This window comes from Lonchura striata, chromosome 1 (assembly GCF_046129695.1).
Source record: "Lonchura striata isolate bLonStr1 chromosome 1, bLonStr1.mat, whole genome shotgun sequence".
Taxonomy (NCBI): domain Eukaryota; kingdom Metazoa; phylum Chordata; class Aves; order Passeriformes; family Estrildidae; genus Lonchura; species Lonchura striata.
This window is the reverse complement of record NC_134603.1, coordinates 155,164,421-155,192,077: the sequence shown is the minus strand read 5'-3', so window position 1 is coordinate 155,192,077 and position 27,657 is coordinate 155,164,421. Positions and strand designations below refer to the sequence as shown.

The following is a 27,657-nucleotide window of genomic DNA, read 5'->3' as shown; positions in this document are numbered from 1 at the left end:
CATGGCTGAGAAAATTCCATCATCCATGGAAGCTGCTGCACCCAGGGGAGCAGCCAAGCATTCCTACCTGGATCCAATCTGACCTGGGAACAGCACAGCAGCCTTTGCCCCCTGCATTCCCAGAGGAGCAGCTTTCTCCCCCCTGCATTCCCAGAGGAGCAGCTTTCTTCCCCCTGCATTCCCAGAGGAGCAGCTTCCTTCCCCCTGCATTCCCAGAGGAGCAGCTTTCTTCCCCCTGCATTCCCAGAGGAGCAGCTTTCTTCCCCCTGCATTCCCAGGGGAGCAGCTTCCTTCCCCCTGCATTCCCAGAGGAGCAGCTTCCTTTCCCCTGCATTCCCAGAGGAGCAGCTTCCTTTCCCCTGCATTCCCAGAGGAGCAGCTTTCTTCCACTGCATTCCCAGAGGAACAGCTTTCTTCCCCACTGCATTCCCAGAGGAGCAGCTTTCTTCCCCCTGCATTCCCAGAGGAGCCCAGGCCCATCTCCCCCAGCCCTGGAGCTCCAAGGAAAACTCCCCCCTTGTGCAGGATCCTGCTCCAGCAGAAGCACAGCTGGCACTGCAGGAGGGCTGAGCCCCCCTGGGATGGGGCTGAGCCACCTCCCTGACCCACAGGGGACAGGGCATGTTCTGACTCTGGGAGTAGTTTTTTTGTTTGTTTGTTTGGCTGGTTTGTTTTTTGTTACACTATTGCATTTATATTTTTAATTTTCCTAGTAAAGAACTCTTATTATTAATCTTTGCCTGAAAGCCTTTTAATTTCAAAATTATAATAATTCAGAGGGAGGGGGTTTGCATTTTCCATTTCAAGAGAAGCTCCTGCCTTCCTTAGCAGACACCTGTCTCTTCAAACCAAGACAAATGTGCAGTTGGCTCTTCCCTGGGGCAAGGGAAAGCATGGAGAGAATCCCTACCCTGAAAAAAAGGAAGTGTTGGAGCCACATTTTGTCCCCCAACTCCAGAATAAAATAAAATTCTTGTAAATAACACAGGGAAGTCAGGAGTTGCTGATTAATTCCCAAGGATATTTGGCAGTTGTCATAATAATTCCCATTCCAGTTGAGGTGGGCATTCCAGTGGGAGCCGGGCTGGACAGAGCACTGGGGAGGGCATCCAGCAAAAAGGTTTTATTTTGATACTACTCCCATTTTATGCTTTTCTGTCCTCAAAATAATCAGGAATAACTCTATCACATTGCTAATTCCTACACCAAATGTTCCACACAGATATTTTAAATAGGGAATTAAAAGCCCTGTGTAAAGGAAGAATATTCTAGAATGATCATTTGTACAGAAAATAACAGGATTTTTATAAATAATGAATTTTAAATTAATAATAATTAAATTATGAACCATATTTTCAGTTCTATAACTCCTGAATACTTAGATTATCAGGCCTCCCACACAGCTGCTTGTTTTGCATGTTGAGTGTGTTTAACCTGCTAGAACTGGCTCTTCACTTCTCATAAATTCACAATACAGAATCCAAAAATAAAAATGAAATATGGATTTACATAAACAACTTTCTCCTTCTGAGAGTGCTGCAGCACATCTCAGGTGTGATTTCAGGAGTGTGAGAGGTAAAATTGAGGTGGTTTGGGTGAGGTTTTCCTTGGGATGATCTTGGCATCAGGAGCCAAGAAATTGGATCAGGAAGCTTCAGGATTATCTTGAACTCTCAGAATCCTCTGATCTGCAGAAAACCTAAAAAATTCCCATAAATTCTTGCAGTGGAATTACCTTTCTTTTATAAAATATATTCTGATTTTAATGAAAAATATTGCTATTTTAATCAGATTTCCTCCCTGCTATCCTTTCCTTTGTACTTCCATGCACTGAAAATGTTATTTTTAATTTTTTAATAAGAATTAAAACTCAAATATTTCCTGTCACTGCTCTGAGACACAGCCCAAATTTCCTAGCCAATTAGTCTCCCATGGAGGGGACATTTCATGCATCGGGGTAATGTGGTGTGCCCAGGAGACCAATCCATCAGGGAAATAATGGAAATAATTTCACTCTGATTTTTGAGGCATCAGAGCTGAAATTTCTATATTTTTTTTCAGTTTTTCAACCAAAAAAATTGGTTTTTGTACAGATAAAAAGGAAACTACCCAAAACATTATCCAATCCACGGCAGTCACTCTCACCAGGGTCCTGTTTATGCTGTTGAAATAAACTATTCCAGCTCATTTTCTCTCACCAAACCTTGCCAAAGCTTCAGAAAAATTCACCTGTGCCTGCTTTTCCCACCTCTGCAGCCTCAAACTCTGAAGTGGAAACCTGCAGCTCAGCTTCTCCCCAGCAAGGTTCTACCACTACAGATCCCACTTGCAACTCAAAATCCAATTTATTGCCACAATAAACCAAAGAAGACTCAACCAAACATGGTTTGGGAAAGGCCACCACCAGCCCAGAACATCCAGAAAAAAGTCAGGAATGGCTTCGTTATGTTTTTTTCCAAATAGCAGCTGACAGAAGTAGGGTTTGTAAGAGGGAAATTCAAAGTTCAAGGCAAATGCAGTCCAGAAATAAATCTCAGTTGCAAACAAACCCCTTCCTCACTGTGGCCTTGTAGTTTCGGAGCTGGGTTCGTGTCCCAGTGACTGTCACAAGGAATTACAAAGGAAAACAGGCACAAGTGAGGTCATTCCCACCTGAGGAGGGGAAAACTTTGGTTTTATTGAATTTCCCTTGCCTCAGGAGACAACAAATAGAGGAACAACAGAGAGGTGGCTCATGGAAAACATGATTCCAGACCAGCCTTGATGTTTGGAAATTTGGGCATTCATAACCAAGACACCAAATCAGACAAAGTGTCTCAAATGTCTTCTTTAAGCCTTTTTTTTAAAGCTCTGACCATTTAGCACTAAAACCCCATTTTTTTTCTCCTTAATTCTTACAAAAATAAGTGAAATTTCAGACATGCAGAGCCTTCACCAAGCAGGCTTAACTGGTAGAATTTCCCAGCAGGTTTTGAGGGATTTCTTTAGGCTGGAGATCCCTTTAGTCAACACCTCAGTGCCCAACAACTTTATTTTCATTTTATTCCCTCAGCCCTCCCAAAAAGCTGCTCAGTTCTCCTGAGACATCACTAAGGAAGAGCCTGAAAATCTTTAAAGTAGAATTTACTTTAAAAAAAGTAGAATCCCAGATTGGTTTGGGTTGGAAAGGACCTTAAAGATCATCCCTGTCCCACAGGCAGGGACACTTCCCACCAGGCCAAGTTGCTCCAAGCCCCATCCAACCCGTCCTAATCCTTTGAGAGATTCTTCCCTTCGAGTGAGAGGGAGAAATGAGTGTTAATTTAGGCTGAGTGCCCTTGTAATTAGCACCTTGCAAATTAACACTGCCTTGGGAAGCTGAGAAGGCCAGGAATGAAAGAGAAGCCAGGACAGGAATGCCATTCTGGGGAGTTCATAATTGAAGGAGAGATGGGAAATGGATTAAAAAGCAGGCTCTGGACTTGAATTCTAATATTTATAATTGATATTCTAACATTCATAATTTATATTCTGATATTTATGATTGATATTCTGACACTAGTTGTGTGGATCTGGGATTCTGGTCTGGTCAGGGGCCAGCAGAGTCTGTCTATTGACTCAAGATAATTTTGTGCCAGTCCCTGAGTTTGGAATTCTGCAGGGAATGCTGCCAGCCTTTATAGGATACGGGAATGTAAACCATGGAATCATTAAGGTTGGAAAATACCTTTAGGCTCACCAAGTCCAACTTAACCCAGCACCACCATATTCACCATTTAACCACACCCCAAGTGCCACAAATACATTTTTGACCAAATTCAGGGAATACAAACAAAAAAGAAATAAATGAGCACGAGGTCAGACACACCAACAACCCAAGGCACAAAGAGTGGAGGAAGAGGAGGATGAAGGGCACCTCTGATTCCCACTGATTGTCCCCCCACTAACCCCAGGTGGAGGTTTCACCTCCTGCATTCTTTGGAAGCACCTCATGTAAATAATTAGGGGAAGCTGTGGCTGTTCAATAAAGCCATGAAAGGGTTTTAAGGGCCTACAAACACTGGTAATTCCCCAAATGGGTCACTCCAACTTTATCATTTGATATGAGGCTTTTTTAAAGGCCTGGCCATGTTTTTTGCAAAAAAAATATGAATTTTGCAAGGTCTAGTTATATTTACTCACCATTACTTCAGGGGTAGCTAGAGGCTGATTTGCTGGAGCAGCTCCATGGACTTCTTGCTTGCTTTAATTCCTTCAGTTAATTCTTTAAGTCCAACCGGGAAGGTCAGCCTTCCAGAAATGTGGTTTCTCCGCCAGCAAAATCAAAGGACCAACCCAAAACACTTCAGGCTTGGCTTGCGAGGGTTATTTGCAGAGCACTTGAATTTCTGCATCGATTTTAGCCCATTTAAAGAGTGGCAAGGAACATTCCTGGGCAGTGGAACTCGCTCAAATATATTGTTAAAATATTAGAAAATCCCTGGCGTGCTTCTGGCTCAGGTAAAAGCACGCTCCCAAGTGGTTCCTTGGCATGGCTCAGGAGCTGGCATGGGCCAAGGGCCATTCCCAGGAGACATTTTGGATAGAGCCACCTTGTTCTGGAAGGCCAGGACATTTCAGAAGTTGGATGTGGGCTGGTTTAGGCCAGGTGGCATCAGCATGAGGGCTGCGTTTAATTAATTCATGGAGCTATGGCCAAAAGGTCCAATCCCCTCCCTGTACCAACAATAACTCCTGGAAGCAGGAGCAGAGATGGCCTGGGAGAGGATGTGGAAGGTTGAATGGCTCCTCCTCTTTTCCAAGCAGCTTCCCACCAGCTGGATAGCCCAGATCCTGAGGGAAATTCCCCATTTTGCATTTGGCAGCAGTTACACCCTGGAGCAACCAGCACACGAGGCAGTCACACCTTCACCATCATCTCCAGCTTTGGTTCCCGCTGCAGGACTGGCCATTGGCAGAAGTGGAGGAGACAGCTTGAAGCAAATCCCTTGGGAAACAGGGAAGTCCTGCTGCTGTCCCACCCCCATCCCACAGCACAGAGCAGGGTGTGAACTCTGAAATGTGGCACAACCTGGGGCTCTGCCCCACTCACATCTCAAACAGCATTGAGGGCACTTCCCACTACCTGGCCTCAGCTCTCAGAGGGATTAAGGGATGAGTTTGGCCAAGTCATGCCTCATTTCTGGCCCTCTTTCACCTCTTTGGCTCTGTATTTGTCATTCTACTTAGACTAAAAAATTCAGTCATCGCTTCTGTCCCTTAAGCAGCTCAATAAGAGCCTTTAAAAGGAGATGTTCAAAACCACTACACAGCTTGAGCTGTGTTAATCATGCTGATGATGTTAATGATGATGATGACGATTCAATATCAAGTGTTTAAGGCCAGGCTGGAGCTACCTGGTCGAGTGGAAAGTGTCCATGCCATGGCACTGGAGTGGAATGAGAGGAACTTTAAGGTCCCTTCCAACTCAAACCATTCTGTTATTCTGGGACCTGACTCTTTTATCTCATCTCTTGTTGATTAATTGTATTTTTGTCCAAGTAATAGTCATATTTTAGTCTTTCATGCCTATTTAAAAGGAAGCTCAGTATAAAGTTTTTCCCCTTGGCTTTTTTTTTTTTCTTTTCTCTCCTTATTCTGTGTGTTTACTCGCATGCTCTTCTCCACTTATGTGTGCTCCTGGGTTACACACAGTTCCACACAAAACATATCCCTCAGTGTACCTGGAAGCTTGTAAGAGATTCAGGCAAGTAATTATTTCTTTCAAATAATTGTCTTTCTAATAATCTAATAGTTGTCTTTCTAAAGACAATTCTGTTTTTATTGAATTTTACTTCTCATGCTCCCCTTCTGCTCAGCACATCCACAGCTGCAGGCTGAAGCCACCTTCGCAACATCTCAGTGACGCTGAGGAAAACAACGGGAGAGGAGGGGGGAAGAAACCTAATTTATTTTTCTGGAGGTGAAATCTCTCATCTTGTTTTAATCCCAGATTCTTACAATGCATTCTCGCATCACCCACTTCCTCTGCGGGAACAGCTGTCAAAACGCTGCCACATCCTCAGCTCCTGCGGCTTTACGACTCCCGTTAGCAGCTCTTTAAGGGGCTGCCTGTGAGGTTCCAAACCTGCGAGTTCCCATTACCCAACTGCCGGGAAGTGCAAATGGGAGGTCAGTTGGGAAGCTGAAGAAGGCAGGGTGTTGGAAAGGATGGATAAATAGAATTGCCTGGCAAAATAATCCCCCACTACTGGCTGGACAATACCCTTACCTACAGATAGGTCCAAAAGTCAAATGGACGGTTCCATCTCAACCCCCAAAATGTACAGTTCATCCCACACCTGTAACCCTCCCCTGAAACATCAGGTGTCTGTGACCCCATTGGCCCAAGTCTTGTTCCAGCCCACCTTGAAGCCCCCTGATAAGGGGTCTCTGAGGGGCCAGACGCTCTCTTGGATCTTCCCTTCTCTTGGATCTTCCCCTCTCTTGGATCTTCCCCTCTCTTGGATCCTCCCCTCTCTTGGAGCAGGGGGTTACCCTGCAGGGTTTGGTGGGCAGCAAACCCGAGGTAGATCCATCTCCCATCCCATAATCTCCAGTCATCTGCTGTTCTGGTTTAAAAGCTGAGCAGCCTGGTTTAGTGGAAGGTGCCCATGGCAGGGGGATGGGAATTAGATAATCCTTGAGCTCCCTTCCAACACAACCCATTCCATGATTGTATGAAAAATGCCCAGATCAAAGTGTTTGCCTGGTTCCCCAGAGCTTCGAGCTGGTATTTCTCACAAGAACGGACAAGGCAAAGCAAAAGCAGGAAGAACATTGGCTGAGCTCAGTTTTCACTGATTTAGTGAACAATTCCTTGGGTGAATAATAATCTGTGAGGAGAACAACAGTGGGATACCATCCCAACACCAGCACAGACCTGGGTAAAGGTCCAGCAGTTCTGTCTGAGGGTGGCAGCGCTGATTCTGTGTAAAGGAACCAGCTCTGAAGGCGTGGATTAAAAGCCTGGGTGCTTTTCCCACAGCAGGAAATGGGACTGGAAGGTAAAATAAATGAATAAATGCAGGAATTTTGCGTGCATGGGAAGGAGAGAATTGGAAAGCCAAAGGGACTTTGGAAACCCTTTGGAGACACAAGTGAGAGCTTTCAAAGTAACAGAATCATACACTGGTCTGGGATTGAGGGGACCTTAAACATGGTCTTGTTCCAAGGTTTAGGTTGGATCTCAGGGAACTTTTCTTCCCCCGGAGGATGATGGGCACTGCCCAGGCTCCCCAGGGAATCGGCACATTCCCAAGGTTGCCAGAGCTCCAGGAGGGCTTGGACAAGGCTCTCAGGGATGCACAGGGTGGGATTGCTGGACTGGATAATGCTTGTGGGTCCCTCCCAACTCTGGTTCTTTAAAGCTCAGCTGCAGCGAGGCACTGAACAGCTCCAGAGGTCCATTGTGAGGAAAAGGACATTTGATCAAGCAAGTCAATGTGCCAAGCAAGGACACAATGATGTCAATGGGTCAAGAAAGTCAACGCCTGGGATAACAACGGGTTTTTTAATCATTGTCGTTCCCCCAGACTAAATTTGGGCACATCCAACCTATTCTGAGCTCCAGAATATTTTGGAGCTCCAGGCTATTTTGGAATCACATCCTGACAGTGACACTCTGCCAAAGTATCTCCAGCAAAGTATGAGGACCATGGAATCCCATGGGAATCTGATGGAGTCCCTCAGCCTCCGGAGCTTGTTTAATGATGTCCTTTACAGTGGATGGAGAGGCATTTCTCCAGCTCAGGGTACCACTCTTGGGGCTTAAATAGCCCCAAGGTCAGGCTTATGTTCCTGAATAAGGCTGAAGGAAGGATCTCCCACAACCACTGTACCAAGACTTTTCCAACAGATGTGAAGAAAGAGGAGCACACTTCATATATAATTTAAAATACATTTATTGTTTCATTTGTTCTTGCTTTTTTTCTTTTTTTGTTATACAAAGATGTTAAATAACTTAAATACATTCTCAACAGTCACTCAGAATCAGATTTATACCTACAAGCTGTACATATGAGGTAGAGAAAAATAACTTAGGCTCCCATAAGACACTGGAAAAATAAACAAAACAAAACAAAAAGAAAAACAAGAAAAAAATACTAATCCTTCATGTTAGTATTCCCACCTCCCTTTGAAAGGAAATGCCATCCCAGGTGTGCAAAACAAATCCTAGACTTTACATTCCTGCTTCAAATTGTTAAAGGTGGGGTGGTCCAAGGGAAATTCCTGGGCTGGTTTGGTGATTGGTGTTTCAGATGGATCCATGCTCAAGGGGAGCTGGAAGGATTATCCACACATCTCCTGATTTTCCTGAATTCAATCGCACCTCCACTAATCTGGACGTCTTTATCCCCTTCTACTGTCAGCAGTGAAAACTGGCACCTCCACATGGGCCAAACACCTTTCCCAACACTCCTGAGGGAAGTCATCTCCTGTCCTTTTGGGTCATCTTGCCCAGTGCTAAGAAGGGTTTTTCCCCATTGCTGAAAACACTCAGCAACAACTGAGAAAAAGGCAAAATTCCGATGTTTCCCCTGACAGGTGAATTTGACGTGTCTGCATAATTTCTGTCTCACTCCCCACTCCCTCCCTGCACCTGAGGAATTGTAGTTACAGGAAGCCAGAGTAAAAATGTGCTGCCAAATCCATTTTATTTTCCTCCCCACCCACAAAGCCTCAAGATTCCCTTTTTTCTTTTATTTGCTCTATTCAGAAATATTCTGCTTGTGAATAATTTGGTCAAATCCAATGTTAGCTGGTGAAAAATAGATCTAAAAGCTACTCAGTGGTAATACCCATGACCAGGTTTCAGGGGGTTGAGCAGATTCAACCAGGAGGTTGGAATGAAATGGATCTTAAAGATCCCTTCCAACCCCAAACATTCCATGATTCCTATGGTTCCTCTGGACCTGAGCCTGTGCCATACTGAGCGATGCGGTCCAGAAAGGCCACATCTTGTATTTCTTGTGGGAAAACGTCACTTTCTAAAAGTCATCACCTAATTAGCACCCTAAAAACTGAAATCCAGGAAGAGCTGGCCATGGAAGCCAGACTCAACCCAACAGATGTGCCCGCAGAGCTGGATAAACTGGGAATGAGGAGCTTTACTGCACCTGTTCCACAGGGTACAGAACAGACCGGATTTTACTGCAGCATCAACTGAGGAATTTTTCACAGGCACCATAATCCACCAGAAAATCACCTTAAGCAGCATCTACTCCATGAAAGTACCCTTGAGAAATCTGTCCCTTCATCTGGGGTCTCATCCAACCCTACCCCAGCCAAAACACCCGACTGTATATTCCCTAAAACAGGGCAGCTGAAAAACGACGGACAAAAGAATTCCAGACCTGGCCTGAAGGAAGGCAGATGTCAACGAGCTGCCCGACAACAAAATCTCCTCAGAAATCATTTTAGCCCCTGCTCAGGTCTCCAAACCAGCAATCCCAGAAGTTCTTTAGAAAATAGAGGGTCTATAAATCATTCCCTGCTTCCCAAGGTGATGGACAAACTTCCTGAATCGCAGCAGACCAAATCCCCAGCTCCCCAGTTTTATACTGCCCTATTCAAAGAGATCAAAGTTGCTTGTGTTGGATCAAGCCTGGAATTTGGTCCTCTTCATTTAACCTTCCAACGTACTCAGATTATGATTTTATTTTCCCCAACCACCTTTTTAAGAGCCGTTCTTCCCAAGCCAACTGAGCTCAATGGTAAACCCCTGGTTATTGCAAATAGATTTGGGATTTCCTCAATCCAGACCCATCTCAAAACCAGGATCAACTAAAAAGAGGTAAACTTGACATTTTAGGGCAGATTTTTTTTTAATCTTTCCATTACAAGCTACTAATTTTTCATAACTTATTTTTAGCATTAATAATGATAATAACTAAAAATCCCCTTTGATTAAATAATGCTTGCTTCACCAACTGGAGTTTTTGATAACTGGAAGATAAGGAGAACATAATGTTTAGGACTTGTTTTGCATTTCTCCACATCCGGCATAAATGAGTCAGTCACACAGAATAGAAGGTTGTTAAAAAACAGATGACGGGTGCAACAATTATTTCTGTGGGTTTTTATTTCTTTTAATAGAAAATTCTAATATAAAACAGCAAACATTTTCAGTTTGCCTTGTTTACAAAAATATTATATATTTTTTTATATTTCTGACATAACTAAAATGCACTATTCAATAAAAATATTCTTCCATCAGCTAACTTCTCTTTTTAAAAAAAATTAATAAAAAAGTTATATAAATAATGGTTGCACCCCCCCACCCCAAAACTGATCGGGCTGGATCAGCTTAGGAGAACCAACACTTTGACACTTTTGGGGGGACAGGGGGTGAAAGAGGGTCAGGAACCACAGATCTCCCCTCCACCCATCTGTCCTTCTCCAGTTACATTGAGCAAAATCCTGTTTCTCTGGGGATAACAAAAAGGGGGAAAGTTGCTTTGCACTTTTTTTTTAATATATATATATATACATATATATATATGAAATGACACTATGAAAAAGTTCAGGGACCCAAATCCATCGTTGAAGTAGTTTTACAAAACCGAGCAATTTCATTGAATTGCACTGGAGATCCAATGGTGTGGTGGCAGAATCAGCCTCTCTGGAAAAATCCAGTTTAATCCAGCTGGGACAAAAAGTTTTACAGGATACTCCCCAGTGTTTTATACAGGAGTTCCCAGTCTCTTATTTCGGGTTTTCCAGACCTGTGGATGGAGTAACACTCGTAGTCTGTGAGTTAATTCAACTCCAACACATCTCTCACCATCAGAAAACCCAGGCCTAGCACTTTGAGATGTTTGGCATATTCTCTCCCAGCTCCTCCTTAAACTCCACTGGATTTCTCCAAAGGAGGCTTTTGCCCCATTCCTTCCTCAATGATAAGGCAAACATTGGAAAATGCTGGAACTAAAGACCCCCCACCCAAAAAACACCCACAGCATGGTGCAGGGGGAAGAAGAAAAATAACCCACATTTGTTTTACCACCCTAGGTCAAAAGGCCAAGAAGACAAGTTCTCCTGATTTCAGAGTGTTAGTATACTTTATACACTGCCTATACATTTAACACATGTGCCTCGCTACTATTTAGTTATTTATAATTTTTTTTAACCACAGGAGAATAAACCTTGCTATTTACAATATATAACAGGCAAGTACTATATCCACATGAACATAAATACAATTTGTGGTGTTCTTTTTTTTTTTTTTGTTATTCATTTTTTATGTAATTCTTTTTTTTATGTCTTTTTTTTTTTCTTTTTTGTCTTTTTTGTTTTAAATACTTACAGAAAGCATCCAGGCTTCAGTGCGTGAGTTATAATACACAGAAGAGCTCTTTCACTCAGTAGTTCATTCACTCTTTGCTGCTTTCTTTTAGACAAGCTTGCCTAATTTCCCACCCATATCTCTCTCCCCCACACAGCTGAACACGCCAAGCTTCCCTATCCCATCCTATCTCATCCTGGCATTTTTTTGGCCAGGATATCTATGCCAACACTCCCCTCTCTTCTGCTTCTAGGGACTCATTCTCCTCTCACACCAGTGCAATGTGGAGTTACTCCAGCGAGGTCAACGGAGACAGAGACACCAGTGAAAAGGAGGAAAATGAGGCCCATGGTTTAAATATAACAATAATAATAATAATAATAATAATTAATAATAATAATAATGCGCATAAATTGCGGCCCATCCTTTAATTAAGAACAGATTAAAAAAAAAAAAAAAAAAGAAAGAATGGAGCCAGAAATAGTAATTCAGACCCCAAAAGTCCTGTTTTGAGCAGGTTTGGATCTGGATTTACTTTGAAGGGGAAGAGCTATTCTAGAACACACAAAAATGTAACAGTGAGTTTGCACATATGTGTGAGAGAGAGAGAGACAGAGGGAGAAAGAGAATTGAACATAATACCACATTGAAACCATAAGAAGGTCCTTCTGAAGGGCTTTACAATAAATAAATGTTCAATATTTATATATATATATATTTATGTGTCAAGGTGTGTATATATACCTATATATACACACTGAATAATAGGTTTCTAGGCGATTTATTTTTTAAACCATTAGATAAACTGCTTGGGGGTGATTTTCCCAAAAGCTGTGAGACCTTCCCGGTGCTTTGCTGGGATGGAAGGAGGGAATTCCACATGTGGATTCCACCTTCACTCCTCCAGCGTTGTTCCAACCTCCAGAATTGTACAACGAATAAGGAAACACCAAAAAAAGAGACATTTTGCTTCACTTTGCAGAAGCATGCTGCTATTAAACAGTAACACCCCGTCCCTCCCCCTGCCCCCTCCTCAAGATTTGATGCCAACGAGCCAAGCTGGACTGCAGATATTTGTTTCTAAGAAAGCCCCAAACCTATATTTTCTCTTCCCAGCAGATGCATATGAACAGCTTAAATATTAGTGGCTACAATTGGGGGGTGGGGGGGGGGAATTAAATAAGGAAAAAAAGACTTTGGAAAATAATGGTTCATCTTGGGAAATTGCTCTCATTTTTTTTTTACTAATATTTACTAAGCTTGAGAATCTCCTCTTTTGAACACCAGATCAATGGCTTATAGAATCTTGGTGGAAATTGCTACTATCAAAAACTGCTACCAAAAATCAAAACACCCTCTGCTCCCCATTTTTTCCTCAGAAAGCTTCGTTCAGGCATTCACTGGCTGCCTCAAATCCACTTTTATATGAAGACTATTGGCATGCCATGTCCTGGATTGTAAATCTCCTCTTCCAAGTGAAAAAGAAATGCTGGAGGTTGTCATGTGTTTCACAGCGTTGGAGTCATCAACCCCTGTAGTCAAATTTCTGGCTTCTCTCAGGTTGTCTCTGTGTCAATTGGTTATTCCAAATCCATGGGTTTGTTAGGATTTATCAGGTGTGTTTTTAAAGTACAGTTCTTGATCTAGTGGTTTAAAAAAAAAAAAATCATCTTAAGGTCATAGGGTTTACATACAGCTTGTGTCATGTACCACTGCCATGGTTTAGAGTAAATGGAATGATGACCTAGGAAAGGAAAGTCAACTCCTCCAGAGGTCTGATCCAGGCCAAAACGGCTGCTCCACAAGGCAAGACACCCCGGGTCCCAAGAGGCACTCGGATTTCTCTTGTCCTACTCAAGAGAAACACGTCCAAACTCAGCTGGCATAAGACTCAATAAGTTCCAGTTGGGATTTCTGAAGCAGTTACCACAGGTTGACCTCCATCAGCAAGAGGTGGGAAGAGGAGAGAAAAATAAATCAAGCGCGAAGTGAAAAACGAAACAAAAGTATCTAGTGGTTTAAAAAGAAAAAAATATTAAATTTAAGACAGCGATAGTGCTAAAGAACCTGCATTTGGGAAAATTGTTTTAAATAAAGAATGTGGGATTGGACTGAAGGGGACAGGTACATCTGGTGTTCTGCTGTTTTCCCAACCTCTTTCTTGGATCTGTTTTTGTCTGCAGCGTGGTGGACCCAACGTTTCTGAGCTGCACGTGGTGACAGTGCACACGGACACGGAGCTGTCGTTAAAGAGCTGATGCTCCCAGTGGGTCTCTTTGTCAGAGCCTGGTTTGCTCCATGTGCAGAAACTCCACTGGAAGAACCCATCATTCCCTACAAATCCCTCTCCAGTTTTAGGAGAAATAAATGTCCGCTTCCGGCACCACCGCACTCAAAGCGGAGAGATCTTTTGTATCTGCTCAGCTCTCCAAGCAGCTGGGTGAGCTCCAGGAATAAAGAAGTACAGGATGTTCATGCCAAAGGGAATCTCTTAGCCCAGGAGTTCATGGAGGATGGCTGAAACAATGTTCCAAGGAGAAATGATCTGTCAAACAGCGTAGACGACGAAGGTGAAGGTCAACTGGTGTCTAACCCCAGTGTGACAGGCACTTATTTCCACATGGTTGGACCTCATGAAAATTCAGTCTACAGGATAAACAAAACAAAACAAAAAACCAAAACAAAAAACCCCAAAACAAAACAGCAACACAGCTGGGTCACCTGTACCCTACAAAGTGCTTATGTCTCAATATAGCTTCCAGATGCCAGAAGGTCAATCAAACCCTGTTTGTCTCCATAGGCAGTTCTCCAAGCTGGCCCATCCCCAGGGGTGGCCGTGCAGCAGAAGCCGCAGGTTGTGTCAATCCTTGCAGGTGTAAACCTCCTCCCTCTGGGTGCACTGCTTGCACTCCACGTAGCAGCACCAACGCACCTGGCACTGGCACGGGCGCGTCACCACCCGGCTCTGCGTGTTGTGGCCCCGGCCACAGCAGATGCTGTCGCAGTTCTTGTCCTTGTAACACTTCCGTCCCGAGGTCCCGGGGGAATACCGACTCATCAGGCAGAAGCTCGGGGAGTCGTCAATGTAGACGAGATCCGTAGTCCGTGGGATTTGATCGCTGTGGCCGGGGATGGATTTTTTAGGGGGGGAAATGTCACCTTCCCCCGTGGCCTCGTTGGTGGTGCTGCCCACCTTGAGCGAGGTCTCGTACTTCTGCTTCAGCTGCTTCCCGATCTCGTGGAAGGGGGAGAGCTGCCTCCAGCACGTTCGGACGGTGCAGGATCCGGACACGCCGTGGCATTTGCAGGTGGTCTCCACGCCGGCTTTGATGACCTGCAGACACACACACGGCCCCAGAGAGAATCAGTCATGGCGGAGGAAATCAAAACAGCGAGTAAAACACGACATTTTCTAGAAGATGCTTCAGAGACACAAAGCTGGTGACAATACAAAAAAATATCTGTTGGAAGCAGACAGAAAACATATCCTGTAGGAAATATTTACTTCGAAAGGCTCTTAGTTCCCAGAGTATGACATTCACCTGCAAAAACTTTGATTAATTGGCTAATTAAAGATACTGGAAAGGTGCACAAAGATTGTCCAGTGCTGCCACTCATGGTGTAGATAGAGATCTGAAACTGTGATACAACTAAGAGATTAATACCTCTTTTAACACCTATTTATCTTTGTCAATAATAAGTAGGTAAGATATAAAAGTGGAAGAAGTTGGTTCAGTGGAAAGAGGTGGGGTGGCACATGCTCCAGAAGAGGAGTGTGGACAATAGGAATCTTCTCCATACCACAGGACCCCAAACCCATGCAGAATTACAAGCAGAAGTAATCTTGGTTTAGCATCATCAACTGACTGCTGCTAAACAAAAGATCCCATCCTTTTCATATCAACTGCAATAAAGAAGTTTCACGGCACAAAACCACATCCATTTACTCAGAAACAGCACTGGAATGTTCCAGCTCCCCTCCTCCAGAGAGAGCTTTACACCTGGGATACCTCCATGGGCAACACATGAGCAGAGATGTTATTTGGACAGCCATGGATACCCCACATTTTGTCCACAGATTATAAACACAAATTTGTATTTCTAATTCTCCCACCCTCTCCCTTCCCCAAACTTAGGTTTTATTGACTTTAAATGGGTAAGGTACGACCTCTTAAAACAGCAGGTGAGAACAGAGTTTGACAGAGCTGGATCCTGACAAGGTACCAAAGTACTGTTGAAAGTGCCCTTCCTTTGAGCATCTACGGTACCTAAAAAAGAAGAAAACAACCTCCCCCCTGTGCCCATGATGGCATCTGGCTACGTTGTGGCCTCCTGACAGCAGAGGACTGGCTGCAGTCCATTTCCTGACCATCCGGTTCTTAATTATTTGGCTGCACAAATCCTGCTGAGCCCCATGTGCAACCGTGCAATAGGTCATGGACTCGGAATTGGGGCCTGGCCCGATTGTGATATTCCAGAAACATTTTTAGAAAGACAATATGCATAATGCAGCCTTCAGCAGAGCCTGTCCAATGGTCACACTTCATTCCTGTGACAGCCAAAGACCTTTGCAAGTGCAATTCAATAATACACAGTAGCATTCGAAGCGGTGACGGGTTACAGGGGGAGATGTGTTGCTGGTTATAGCGCTCAGCTGGGATGGCTTGGGTAAGGGCTGTCACGCTTTGTGTGCCAAAGTGTCTCGCCAAGTCCACAAGAAATCCCACAATGTCAGACAAGAGCGTGCAGAACACATTTCAACACCGAGAGGAGGGGGGGGGAAACCCCCAACCCTCACCCGTCCCCTCCCTCGTGTAAAGTTCTGTTTCACTGCTTGTCCAGAAGTGAGAGCTGAGTTCGTGTGAAACAAAGCTCCTCCACCTGATTTCACGCCCACACCATCAGCAAACCGGGCAGAAATTGCTGGGATACTTGGGAAAGGGCTGCACACTGCAGTCATTCATCAGTTCAGGCTTTCCTCAACCTTTCCTCCTCCCCCAGCGCATTTGCATCTGCTCCACCTGGAAAAGGAGACAACCCCCATTGCACAGGAGTTGGGAAAGCAAGAAACCAACGGGAACTGGCTCAGCTTGTAGTCGTGCTCCTGGACTTGGAACTGATTGAACAAGACAGGGTCATGAAACTCAGGAAGGGAACATGGAGTTGGGGCTGTTCTTGTCAGGAGCCACCTCACCGGGCTCTGTGGGAGTGCTGACGTTGCAGGAGCACTACAGCCAAGGCTGGTGGATACAGCCCAACACGTGTTGGAAAACCTGATCCTGATGGATTGGCAGCTGGCTGATGGCACAAGACCTTCAGTCAGGTGTAAGCATGTAGGTTTAGGCACTTGAATCACATCAGCCAGCCAGGGTTGACCTCACCGAGGCAAACACTTGAGTTTAAACACCTCAACTGGAGAAACACCTCAGAACTCTCATCGCAGTCAGGGCAGCCAAAGCAGGAGAGGACCCTGCAGTGAGGCAAACACCTGCTCCACTGAACAGCTCTCCAGGCTCCCACTGACAGCTGAGCACATCTCCATCACCAACAGGAGCCTGGGGACCCAGCCCACACAGAGGCACCTCCCTTCAGGGGATCCTGTGAGCCAAACTCAGGTGTCTAAATATCTCCACCAAGCACTAACTGAGGTGCTTTAACACATTCTCCTCACACCAGCTGTCCCTGCAGCAGCATAAGGGTCTCTCAAGGGGTACTAATAAGTGCATGTAGGCAGATTAATTCTATTCTCCTCATCTGGGCTCAAACAAAGTTCCACATGAACCCCAGTCTGGATTTTCTTGACATGCTTCTAGCTCCTTGTTAAGCAGTGGCTGGGACAGCTCTGGTGGACGAAAGCATAAAGGGTTTCCATTGTCCCTATCCCCATGAATGCACCAGTTCATGAAATCCAGCGTGTGGATTTTCCTATGGCTGCCGTGCAAGCATGGTGCATCCCAACCGCCCCATAAACCTTCTCCTGGAAGGACCGGGAAGGGCTCAAGAATGTTACGAGGCAGCAAGAGTGCAAATCCTAGAAAAATTCCTTGTCCAGGCAGCCTCCCCTGCTGCTGTCAGTCACGCTGCAGCTCCTCGAGGCGCTGCGTGATGGGGAACTGCTGCCTCCGGGCCCCAACCACCCACGAGCCAAAATGAGTCTTGGCAAAGCCCTTCTGGTTCCCGTCCCGCTCCCCAGCTTCCACAATGACCTTTCCTCCTCTTGTTGCAAGCTCCTGTCAGAGACACTTAAATCCACCTCATTTCTTCAGGAAGCAGAGCAAGACTGATCCAAGTCAGCAGGTTGCTTGGAGAAAGCTTTGCTGGCTGGATCCTGGGACAAATGTCTGGATCATGCTTTCAAACCTGGAGGGGCTTCCAGGATAGGAAAACATCGTTTTTATTCTCAAAAATCTCTTGGTTAGATGAGGAAGAATAAGGTTTTACCACATAAAATCATATTTCAAGAGCTGTAGTAGCTCCTGCTTTCTTTTCAAGGCTCATCACAGTTCAGAGCCTGATGTGCTTCCATCCTATACAGACCTGAACCTGCTCTGAACACACCACGGAATAATCACTTCATCCACACCAAGGATGTGGCCACCTGCACCTTTGTCACAGGTGTGAAGCAGAATGGCTCAGCTTCCATCCAAGGCACAAAATATTTCCTGCTCCCCATGGCCCCAACTCCACAGCTACCACACAGCAGCAGTGTTGTAGTAACTCAGGAGTAACAGCAACAAGGAGCTTTCTTTTTGTGTTGTGTGCTGTAGAGAGGTCCTGCCATGAAAACAAAGCCAAACAAAGACAAGTGGTGGGCCAGGGATGGCATCACACGTGGGAATTCTGTCCTCCCACTCTCCTCTGAACAACCACCTGGCCTGGCAGTCTCAGACAGAATGGTTTGGGAGGAAAAGAAAGATTTTTGCGCTATTTAGCTTGAGTTAGGAACACAAATTCCCACTGACCTTGCCGTGAGAACACGCAATACTGACAAACGCAAAATGAGGAAAACACAAAGCAAGACAGAACCATTTTTCCTGGGGCTTTCCTGCTCGGAGGAAACCAGATAGCACTGCTGGACTGCCTTCCCAAGTGGCTTTACATGGGGAAAAGGGATCACAGCAGAGCATTGCTATGCAACATGTAATCCTTCCTCCCAACAATGGTGCGCCACGAAGCTCAGACTAAGTGCCCCCGTCATGATCAGTCTCAGACATGCTGCAACACACAATTTCTCAGTGTTTTAGCTGAAACGCCGAGGACAGGATTCCCATTCATTCCCAGCTGGGTCACGGGGCTCTGGCGGTGTTTTTTTTTTTTTTTTTTCAGACAACTCTTGTCTGGGCAGCAGCAGCCCAGGGCGGACACCCGGCCGTGGGAATTCCTCACTTATTGCTCCGCTGTCGTCATGGCTGGGCTGCGGCTCCAAGGCTTCAAACCATTCGCTATGGTTTGGGGCAGAGGAGGCAGCAAACCCTCCTGGCAGGCAGCTCATCCAGGGAAAAGCCTTGCCTGGCTTTGGGAAGGGCTTTGGGATGCTTCCCCACAAATCCGATCCCCTCCGTGCCCCGTCTACGGAGCCCTCTTCAATTTAAATAGGCTTAGTCATTCTCTCAGCTCAAGTATTAATGTTTGTTTGGACAGCAGCCACGGTCCCCACACACAACTGGTGGACCAGACTTGTCCCTTCACACTGGCCAATGCCACTGGCTGAACTATAGAAGTTTCACAGATTGTTAGAAGTTGTCCTTTCTTTTTTCTTCCACCTTGTTAAAAACCCTTCTTTTCAGCCTGTTCTCAACCTGCTTTTTCAGAACAGTTTTCCCCTCCCCTCTTTAAAAAATAGGAACATTCATATTTTAGTGACATAGGTATTAAAACACAAACATTTAAGCACAGAACAACATAACCCTACTTAAAACTGAGAACTTCAGAAGTATTTTCCCCATGCTCAGTATTCCTAGCATGCTTCCCATGCTAAAAAAGCTCCACATAAACAACCAACTGCAATCACTTATGGGACACAGCAAGCAATTTTTTTCCAGAGTATTGATTTCCAGGCCTAAGAAAGGCTTTGGCTGAGCCATTCTCAGCCTGAAAGGAGAGGAAAATCCAGAGAGCACGCCTGGGCATTCCTACCTGTCATAACCTGCAGCAATTAATACCAGTGGTGGCCCTGAAAACTGATCTGCACATTAAGAGCTCTTCTCAGGCTGTTATTTGCTGGGTTTGAGTTGAACCTTGGTAAACATGTGATGCCCCATTTCTCACTGCAAACACATCTCTAAAAAACTGCCAAAAAGGATGGTTTTGGGGTTTTTTTTTGCGTGCACCAAGTGGATTAAGCTCCAAAACAGCAATAATTATACATCACGAGGGTGCAGCAAAGCCTGGAGTTGGACTGGGACTGTGTTAACGAGCAGGAACTGTGTGAGACTGGATGGTCAGTGCTTGTAAACACTGTCTCTGCAACAGGAGAGTTGTGCCTCCCTCCGCCTGTGTGTGACCTTTAGTGAGTCACTTAATCTTTCTGGGTCTCAATTTCCCCCCTCTGCCCAACAGAGCTCCAGAAATGAAGAGGGTGGCATGCTCTGATAACGTGTTATGTGATAGCTCATGAAGTTCCTCAGACAGATGATAGCTGGGCAAACATCTCCCTGATATGGAGAGTGCATCTCCAGCCCTCCAGAGAGATCCCTGCCAGCACTGCCTGGGGGGAAAAGCCATTCCTCAGATGGAATTCCAAAATAAGCAAGTCAACAGCAAGGGAAAGTCCAGGCACCTCCCACTATCCTCTCCAGAGCATCCCAGATGGTTTCAGGTGTAGCTGTCTCAGGATGGGTCTGGACTTGAAGCCTACAAGGGTGACAAGGACCATGACAGGGGGCTGGGACAAGGTGACCTTTAAGGTCCCTTCCAACCCAAGCCATTCCAGGATTCTGTGATCCTTCAGAAACACTTGCTCTGCACGGACCAAAGCAACTTGTGTGAAAAAAGATGAATGAAGCCTCACTAAAGTTTCAAAGCAGGAAACTGCTCGAAGAGAGATCTTTTCTTCTTCTCCATCTCTACTGCCCCATAATTTTATATTAAACACTTGGCTCTCAAGACAACTGTGGTTATACATGGACTTCAGGCAAAGGTTTGTGTCCCTCCTTCTGGAAGGATGAAGGAAAAAGGCAATGAGAACATGATAATTTTTTTTCCTAGGGTAACAGCAGCCCCTTTTAATTGTGCCCCTTGGATTTGTAAGACATGCTTGACCAGACATACCTCTGGAAGAGGTCAGCACTCCTGGGATTAAGAAACTTAGCAACGCTCCAGAGAGGGAGCTGGAAAGTCATGTTTAATGATACTTGGCTGAGAAACTGGGCAAATTTAATTAAAACATCACTTACTCAAGCCCAGTGGAACTAATTGAGTGCTCTAATATTCCGCCTTTTCATTAATGGGTTACAAAAGAGGGCTGCACTTGTGTGTACAAGGGGGAAAAGGGGGGAGGACAGAGAGAAGATGAGGGCTTTAGCAAGGCTGCCTGGGCTTCATTTAATATGACTCAGAAACTTCAGGGCTGGCAACGGAGCTTTAATACAGTTGACTTCTCCCCCATCCCCTCCACACACACATCTCCCCCCAAACCACCCTCTCCACCCAAGACCCCTCGGAAAGAATGGCTGAATGAGGGAGAGTAGATCTGGCAAAGGAAGGGAAATTGCTTTTTTAATAAGTGGTCTATTCAGAGCTCCTGCTTTTCAATAAAGAGAAGGCTGGAGAAGTCCTGGTCTAATTACCTCATCCTCACACTAGACAAGCTCACCCTTTCATTAACCACTGAGGTCATATCATATAACTTGGTGAGCCACCACGGGCACAACATGTTCAGTGATTATTTCACTGGTGGCAGCAAAATTGCAGGCAGCCCATCAAGGTTGTAAAAAGGAGAAGTAAAATCATAATTAAATGAGAACGTCTACCAAGAGACACTAAAACTAGGCGGGATAGGATCATGTCACCCTCGCAGAAATACAGGGATTGTTTGCTGGGGTGACACCATGGAGAAACTGGTGTGGTGACCAGGAGGGGAGAGGGTTGCTTGCCAAATTACTCAGTCCAGCACAGGTCCTTTTTTTGCTGGGTCTCAAGGGACTATTTGTATGTTTTGCCATGGTTGGGAGTAATTAGATGGGAAAAATGACACGTAAAGAATCAGTGAGAGACCACCAAGCTTGTGCTGTATCATTCCTAGAGACTTCTCCACTCCCTCAGCGAACACACACATCCACACACTGCAAGAACTCCAGCTCCAAAATGGCACAAATCAAGGCTGTCTGCACTCCTATACTGCCTTTGATCCACCCCAAATCAAATCCAGATGAGTTATTGTTCCAATAACCATGCTAGGTTAGTCCAAAGTGGTTTCAGACTGCTGCAGTCCCTGGGTGAGCAAACCCTACTCGATAGTGGCAAAGTCTTGATGAAGTCTTTATGACAGGAGCTGGCTGGTGAGCAGCTTCCTTGAAGACACAGAAAACATGCTGAGAATCATCTTTAACTCACTACCTTCCTCAAGGAAAATATCCATAAACTCAGCAAGGAATGCTCTCAGCCTCCATCCTCTCATCCCTGCACTTGCAGTGGGAACAGGAGGAAGAACAGAGATCAAACCTGATATTAATCCACACCTGAGAGCAAGCAGTGCTAAAAACAACCCAACACCACATCAAGAGGGTCAAACTGGTTCCAGTATTCTGGAATCTGAAGCAAGCACTGCAAGTTTTGACTCTGTAGTCGCAAAGCCAGCCTGGGTCCTCATCTCTGATCATCATCTTAGTGACATTGAATTCTGCCAGGGGTTTAGGGACACATATCCCAACCATACAGATGTGTGTCCTCCTGATCTTCTACCACCACCCTCCTGAAAGCTTCCTCCTCAGCATTCCCTCCCTCCCTGCCTGGCTCCACGGTGGTGCTGTGAGCCTGGTGGGCTGCTTGGCTTGGCTTTCAACCACGCCACGGCACAATGAATTATTACATCCAGCAGCACAAACACAGAAATCGTTTCAACTGCTGCTGCAAAGGAGAGCTGTCAGACAGCCATCCCAACTCGACAGACACGTTGTGGGTGGACGAAAATAGGAACACTGGATCACTGACCTGCAGCAGAGGTCTGTGACTTGGATTGCCAGGAGGGCTCTGGGCGTCTGGACAACCGTCACAACTGTTACTCAGCTGTTTAGCTGCAGATACCACACTGTGAAACCACTGCCAGTGGCCAGAGGCCGGCTGTGCCAAGGGAAGTGGAGGCAGAGGATGCTGGAGAGTCCTGCATCTTCCCATGGGAGCCAGCTCGCAAGGATCAGGACACAGAAGGGAAGGTTCAACCTCTCCAGCTCATCCTTGGAGTTCGTTTAGCTCACAGTTATGCAGTGTAGAGCACAGAATGATAATTAAGGACACAAATCCTAAATGCAAGACTGGCCTCAGCCATATGGACATCCTGACTGCAGCTCCTGGGACTGGGAACACTAGGAATTAGGCCAAACCCATCTGGGAGGTTTTTTAGCCCTGTCACTGTTGGTGGACATTCCTGGAGCTACAAGGACTTGCCAGTGGCAGATAAAGTCACATCCTTGGAGGTTTTGATGAGACTGTATTGTGTGACTCTGGAATGATAGGAGAGCCAGGACATCTCACAGAAACATCCAGCATGGAATCACAGTTCCATGGGCCACCTTCTCCACTGCCATCCCATCTGCTACACAGTCAGCTCCAAAAGATGGGACAGAGCAACCAACACAAGGGTTGAGATAAGTTCCATCATCCTGCAAAGCCTGTTTCACACGTCAGAGAGCTGCCACTGGAGTTCAGAGACACTGAGCCCTTTAATCCAGAGCAGGAAAGCTGTCAGCCAAAACCAGACACCAGCTAAATCCAGGATATTTCTAATCCTGATCTCAGCGCTGTCTAGGAGCATCTGGTAGTGGGGAGAGGGGGAGACACTTTGCTGGCCAGCCCTGGCTGGTGGCATTCCCCGATGCCCCAATTCCGTCACGAGGAATGACATTTTATACATAGACACAGCAACAACTGAGCTGGGGTGGCCATTCCTAGAATGCACAACTGGCTGGGCTGCATTTGCCTGGGAAACTGGAGACCCAGGTCCCCCATCCCAGCCCCAAGCCTGCATCCAATCACACAGACAATAACAAGGCTCGAGGGCTATTTCTGGCCTTGCAGTATGTCCCCCTTGGAGGTTGGTGCAATGAAACACTGATCCTAAGCACCTGTGCTGGCCAATCTGAGGGATTTTCGTGTTGGAGCAACTCTAGGCTAGGTACAGCCAAGCACATTATGGGAGAAGGTGGAAAGCCTCTTCCTTTTCCCCTTGCTGGGATGACCCAGCACTTGCAGACACTTTGTCCTTTACATCTGACACAGAAAATGCTGAGCTGGAAGGGACCCACAGGGATCATCGAGTCCAAATCCTGGCCCTGCATGGGACAAACCAAAAAAATCACACCATGTGCCCCAGAGCATTGTCCAAATGCTTCCTGAATTCTGGCACTCCAGCAGGGAGGCCCCTAGGCAGCCTCAGAGGAGGTGTAAAGAGCAGGAAGAGAGGATAAAGATGGGAAAAGGAAAACGGGACTCTACAACCAAGCACCATCTCCTGCTCCAGGTGACACAGAAGGTTTCTGCCAGAAGACAAAACTAAAGGGAGTGTAAGGTCTGAGGTCAGCCAGAAATTAATCTCTCCACCCTGGTTCCAGACAGTGTTAAACACACCTGGCCAAGGAGATGCTGCTACACTGTCCATGTTCTACTGAACTGCTGCAAGAGAAGCGTCCCTCAAGGAGGTGTTGTGGCAGCATAAAACCCTTCCTCCGTGTCCTGCCTCATGTAGGCCTTTCCATCCCTTTGTGGTGTGAAACCCTCTCCTCCCTGTGGGAAACCAGTAATCTTTGTCTCCACCTTGTATTTCCTACACCTGGCCAGTCCCATTTATTTCCCTCTGGTCTCTCTCCAGTGCTTTTGCACAGTGAATCCCACAACTCAGGCTTCTCCCCTCCAGAAGAAGCATCACTCCATCCATTTCACATCCAACAGTCCAATTCCACACCCAAAACCAGCGTTATTCCCCGCCAAAACCCCCACAGCAGCATGACCACCCCCACCCTGCGGCGCCTTCAACGCACCTTCATGCCCACCAGGTTGTTGTGGAAGTCCACCCTGGCTCGCAGGTCCTTGTTGGGCTTCCTCCCCAGGAACTCCTTGACGAACTTGTTGCTGTACTTGAGGTTGTCCCCACAGCCTCCCCACTGCCAGGCCTCCCTGTTCTCCAGGTCGGGGGCCTCGTCGCAGGTGCAGCGCTCCATGCGCCCCGCGCTGCATGCCTTGGCCATGGCGTGGGTCAGCCCCGCCGAGGAGATGGCGTACAGGAAGGCTGTCTCCTTAAAACCTGCAGGGACGGGAGGGAGAGGCTCTAATTGCAGCTTAAAGAAAGGAAAAAACATGGGAAATGGAGGTAAAACCTACTGGGAGAAGAGCGCGAGTTGTGTCACGGAGTGATAGAGAGGTAAGGTTGGGAGGGACCACAATGGGGCAACTGGTGCCACCTCCCTGCTCCAGCAGGGCCATCCGAGAGCACAGGGCTCAGGATTACATCCAGACTGCTCTGGAATATCCCCAGTGAGGGAGACTCCACACCCGTGCTCAGTCACTGACCAGGAAAGAAGTTCTTCCTCGAGTTCAGGTAGAATTTCCTGGGCAGCAGTTCCTACCTGCTCCTCCCGTGGCACTGCTGGGCACCACTGGGAAAAGCCTGGTCCATGCTCCTGACACCCTCAAAGCATGGCAAGCTCTCCCTGCATCACTGATGGTGAAGAGGGCACAGGGGAGGGCAAGGAATGAGGGACAGAGGCGGCACAAGCTAAGATCCAGGAATGCAAAAGGAATCTGGCCAGCTCGGTGGCTGTCACTCTGCGTCACTCACAGCCTCTGCCTGAAAATGGAAAGAGTTGAGCAAGAGTTGCCCCATCCCTGGAAGTGTCCAAGACCAGGCTGGACAGGGCTTGGAGCAACCTAGGATAGTGGAATGTGTCCCTCCCCATGGCACGGGATAGAACTGGATGAGCTTTAATGTCCCCTCAAAGCCAAAGCATTGTTTGGCTCCATGAAGTGTTGGACAGGACACTGGTGCTACCAAGGGGACACCAAACTGCAGGAACCCAGCACAGACTCCCAATCCTCCTCATTCTTCCCTCTCCTCCTGAATCAAATCACTGGGTCCTACTCCAGACTGTCAGAATTCTTGACAGAAGACACCTGAGCGCTGGGAAGCAGGAGATGTGTCACCCAACAGCACCTCACCCCAAAAAAAAGCAGTTAACACCTCAAACCTCCCATGTACAGCCTTTCTTTACACCTCCACACTCACCTGCAGGGATGTGACAGCATCCCCACCCCCGACAGGCAAAGGACACCCAGAGGGACCCACAGTTTCAATCCAAATTATAAAAGCCAGAAATAAAAAGCAAACATGGCAGTATTTATAGCTGCCCATTCTCCAGCTATGGAAGCCGTAAACGACTGCATATTTGAGATGCAATTCCAGAACAGCTTTGGATGGGACTCAAGAAATCCCCCACTCAAAAATAACACAAGTGGATGGTGACAGTAGTGGATATATCTGTGAGCTGGTGTGTCAACCAAGGACATGCAGAGACACTGCCAGGTCATTTTTGGAACTGTTCCTTGCGAGGTTCATGACAGTCCAAGCAAACTCATGCGGTCGTTCCCAGTCTGCCTTCCCAAAACACTCCCAGGAGCAGGAAGACTGATGAAAATCCAGCCCAGGAGACTGAGGCTTGGTCCTCCCAAGGGTTCTGAGGTTCTACTTCCTCCCAGATTGTGGTAGGAATTATCCAATCATTCTACTGCCCACCTGGCAAAGGAGAACAGGAACCTTTTCCTCACTAGAAACAACACTAAAATAAAAAAGGTTCACCTCTACACTCACTGAGGGCACCACAAAGAGTGGTGAGAGTTAAAATAACAGATTTTGTTTTCTCCCTGAAGTCAGACCATGTCCTCTGACAGCCCAAAAACACCTTCAGCACTGCAAACACTTCATCAGAAGTGGTGGTAAGGGAATCCTTAATTCACACAACAAAAACTCATGGGTATCCAGATGACTCCTCTGGGTAGAAAATGCCTTCTAAGCATCTCTCATCCTTTGTAAACCATGATTTTCATGAAAATCCTGTGTTTTTCTAGGTTTGATCCCAGGTCAGACTGCCCACATGCCTGTCAGAGGGATGCCACTACCAAAGACAGATGTTCCCAAGCCTCTGGGCTCATGGACTGGAGAATTCCTGCCACAGCTACACAGAAGGAAGAGGCACCAGTGCCAAACAGAGAATCCTCAATGGGATGGGGTGTGCAAACCCTGCCCTGGAGGTCTGAGCCTGCACTCATGGCATGGTTTGGGTTGGAAGGGACCCTGAGATCCATCCTGTCCTGGGCAGGGACACCTTCCACTATCCCAGGTCGCTCCAAGCCCTACCCAAGCAGGCCTTGCACACTTAACTCACAGCCTTAATTGATTAATTAGGCAGCCCAGATCTCCACCCTGCTCGAAGCCCTCCTGATTCAAAGCGCTGAATTCGGAGCGGTTGTGGAATCCCAGCAGAAAGTCAGCGCCGTGCGACCACAGCGCATTCCAGACCTGACAGAAAGCCAGGAGGAACAGCTCATCTGCCAGCTTCTCCCTTTCCATCAGCTTTGTCTCCACTCCTCCCGTCCTCCACCCCTGAAAGCTTCCCAAATTCCCTGTGCCCATCAGCACGGGGATCATCTCACCCACAGGCAGCTCCCAACTAGCTCCATGTGACATTTGGCTCTGGCCAGATTTTAAAGCCATCTCCACCACGCACTATTTGATTGCACCAAGATATTTTGTAACAAGATAATGAGCTTTAAATCAATGCAGGCATTCTAAGCCCCAGTGCATTGACAGTCTGCCGGGCCTGGCTATCCAGTTTCAGCCATTTCCAAAATTGTGCACGAGTATCCAAAGAGGATAACGAGTCCCTTAAACAATCCCCTGTTATTTTAAGAAACGGGGCTGCATCAGCCCAAGTTGCAAACCAGCAGCTAGGGCTGGTCTGGTGACCAAACTGTAAAAAATTTTCTCCCCCATAGAGGGAGAAACTTTTAAGCAAAAAAAAGTGGGGTTTTCTCCACTTTTTCCTTTCTCCGTGCAAAGTCCTGGAGGAGAAGAAACAAGCTGTGTCCTAGTGGGTGATACATGCAAGCCTTTGCCCCTGGGGTACCACTTGCTGCAATGCTGAACC

The 27,657-nt window shown here is 46.4% G+C and overlaps 1 protein-coding gene across 1 annotated transcript in view; it reads right to left on the bottom strand.

The window, feature by feature from the left end:
* Window positions 1–7,904: 7,904 nt before the first annotated feature.
* The window catches only part of WNT9A (Wnt family member 9A), a 62,360-nt gene continuing 42,607 nt past the window's right edge, over window positions 7,905–27,657 (bottom strand). Inside the window, exons 3-4 of the mRNA XM_021540054.3 lie at window positions 24,499–24,761; window positions 7,905–14,639 (exon numbers count right to left, since the gene is read on the bottom strand). Of these exons, the coding sequence (XP_021395729.1) occupies window positions 14,166–14,639; window positions 24,499–24,761 (737 nt within the window). The 3' untranslated portion in view covers window positions 7,905–14,165. The remainder of the gene's footprint in view (window positions 14,640–24,498; window positions 24,762–27,657) is intronic.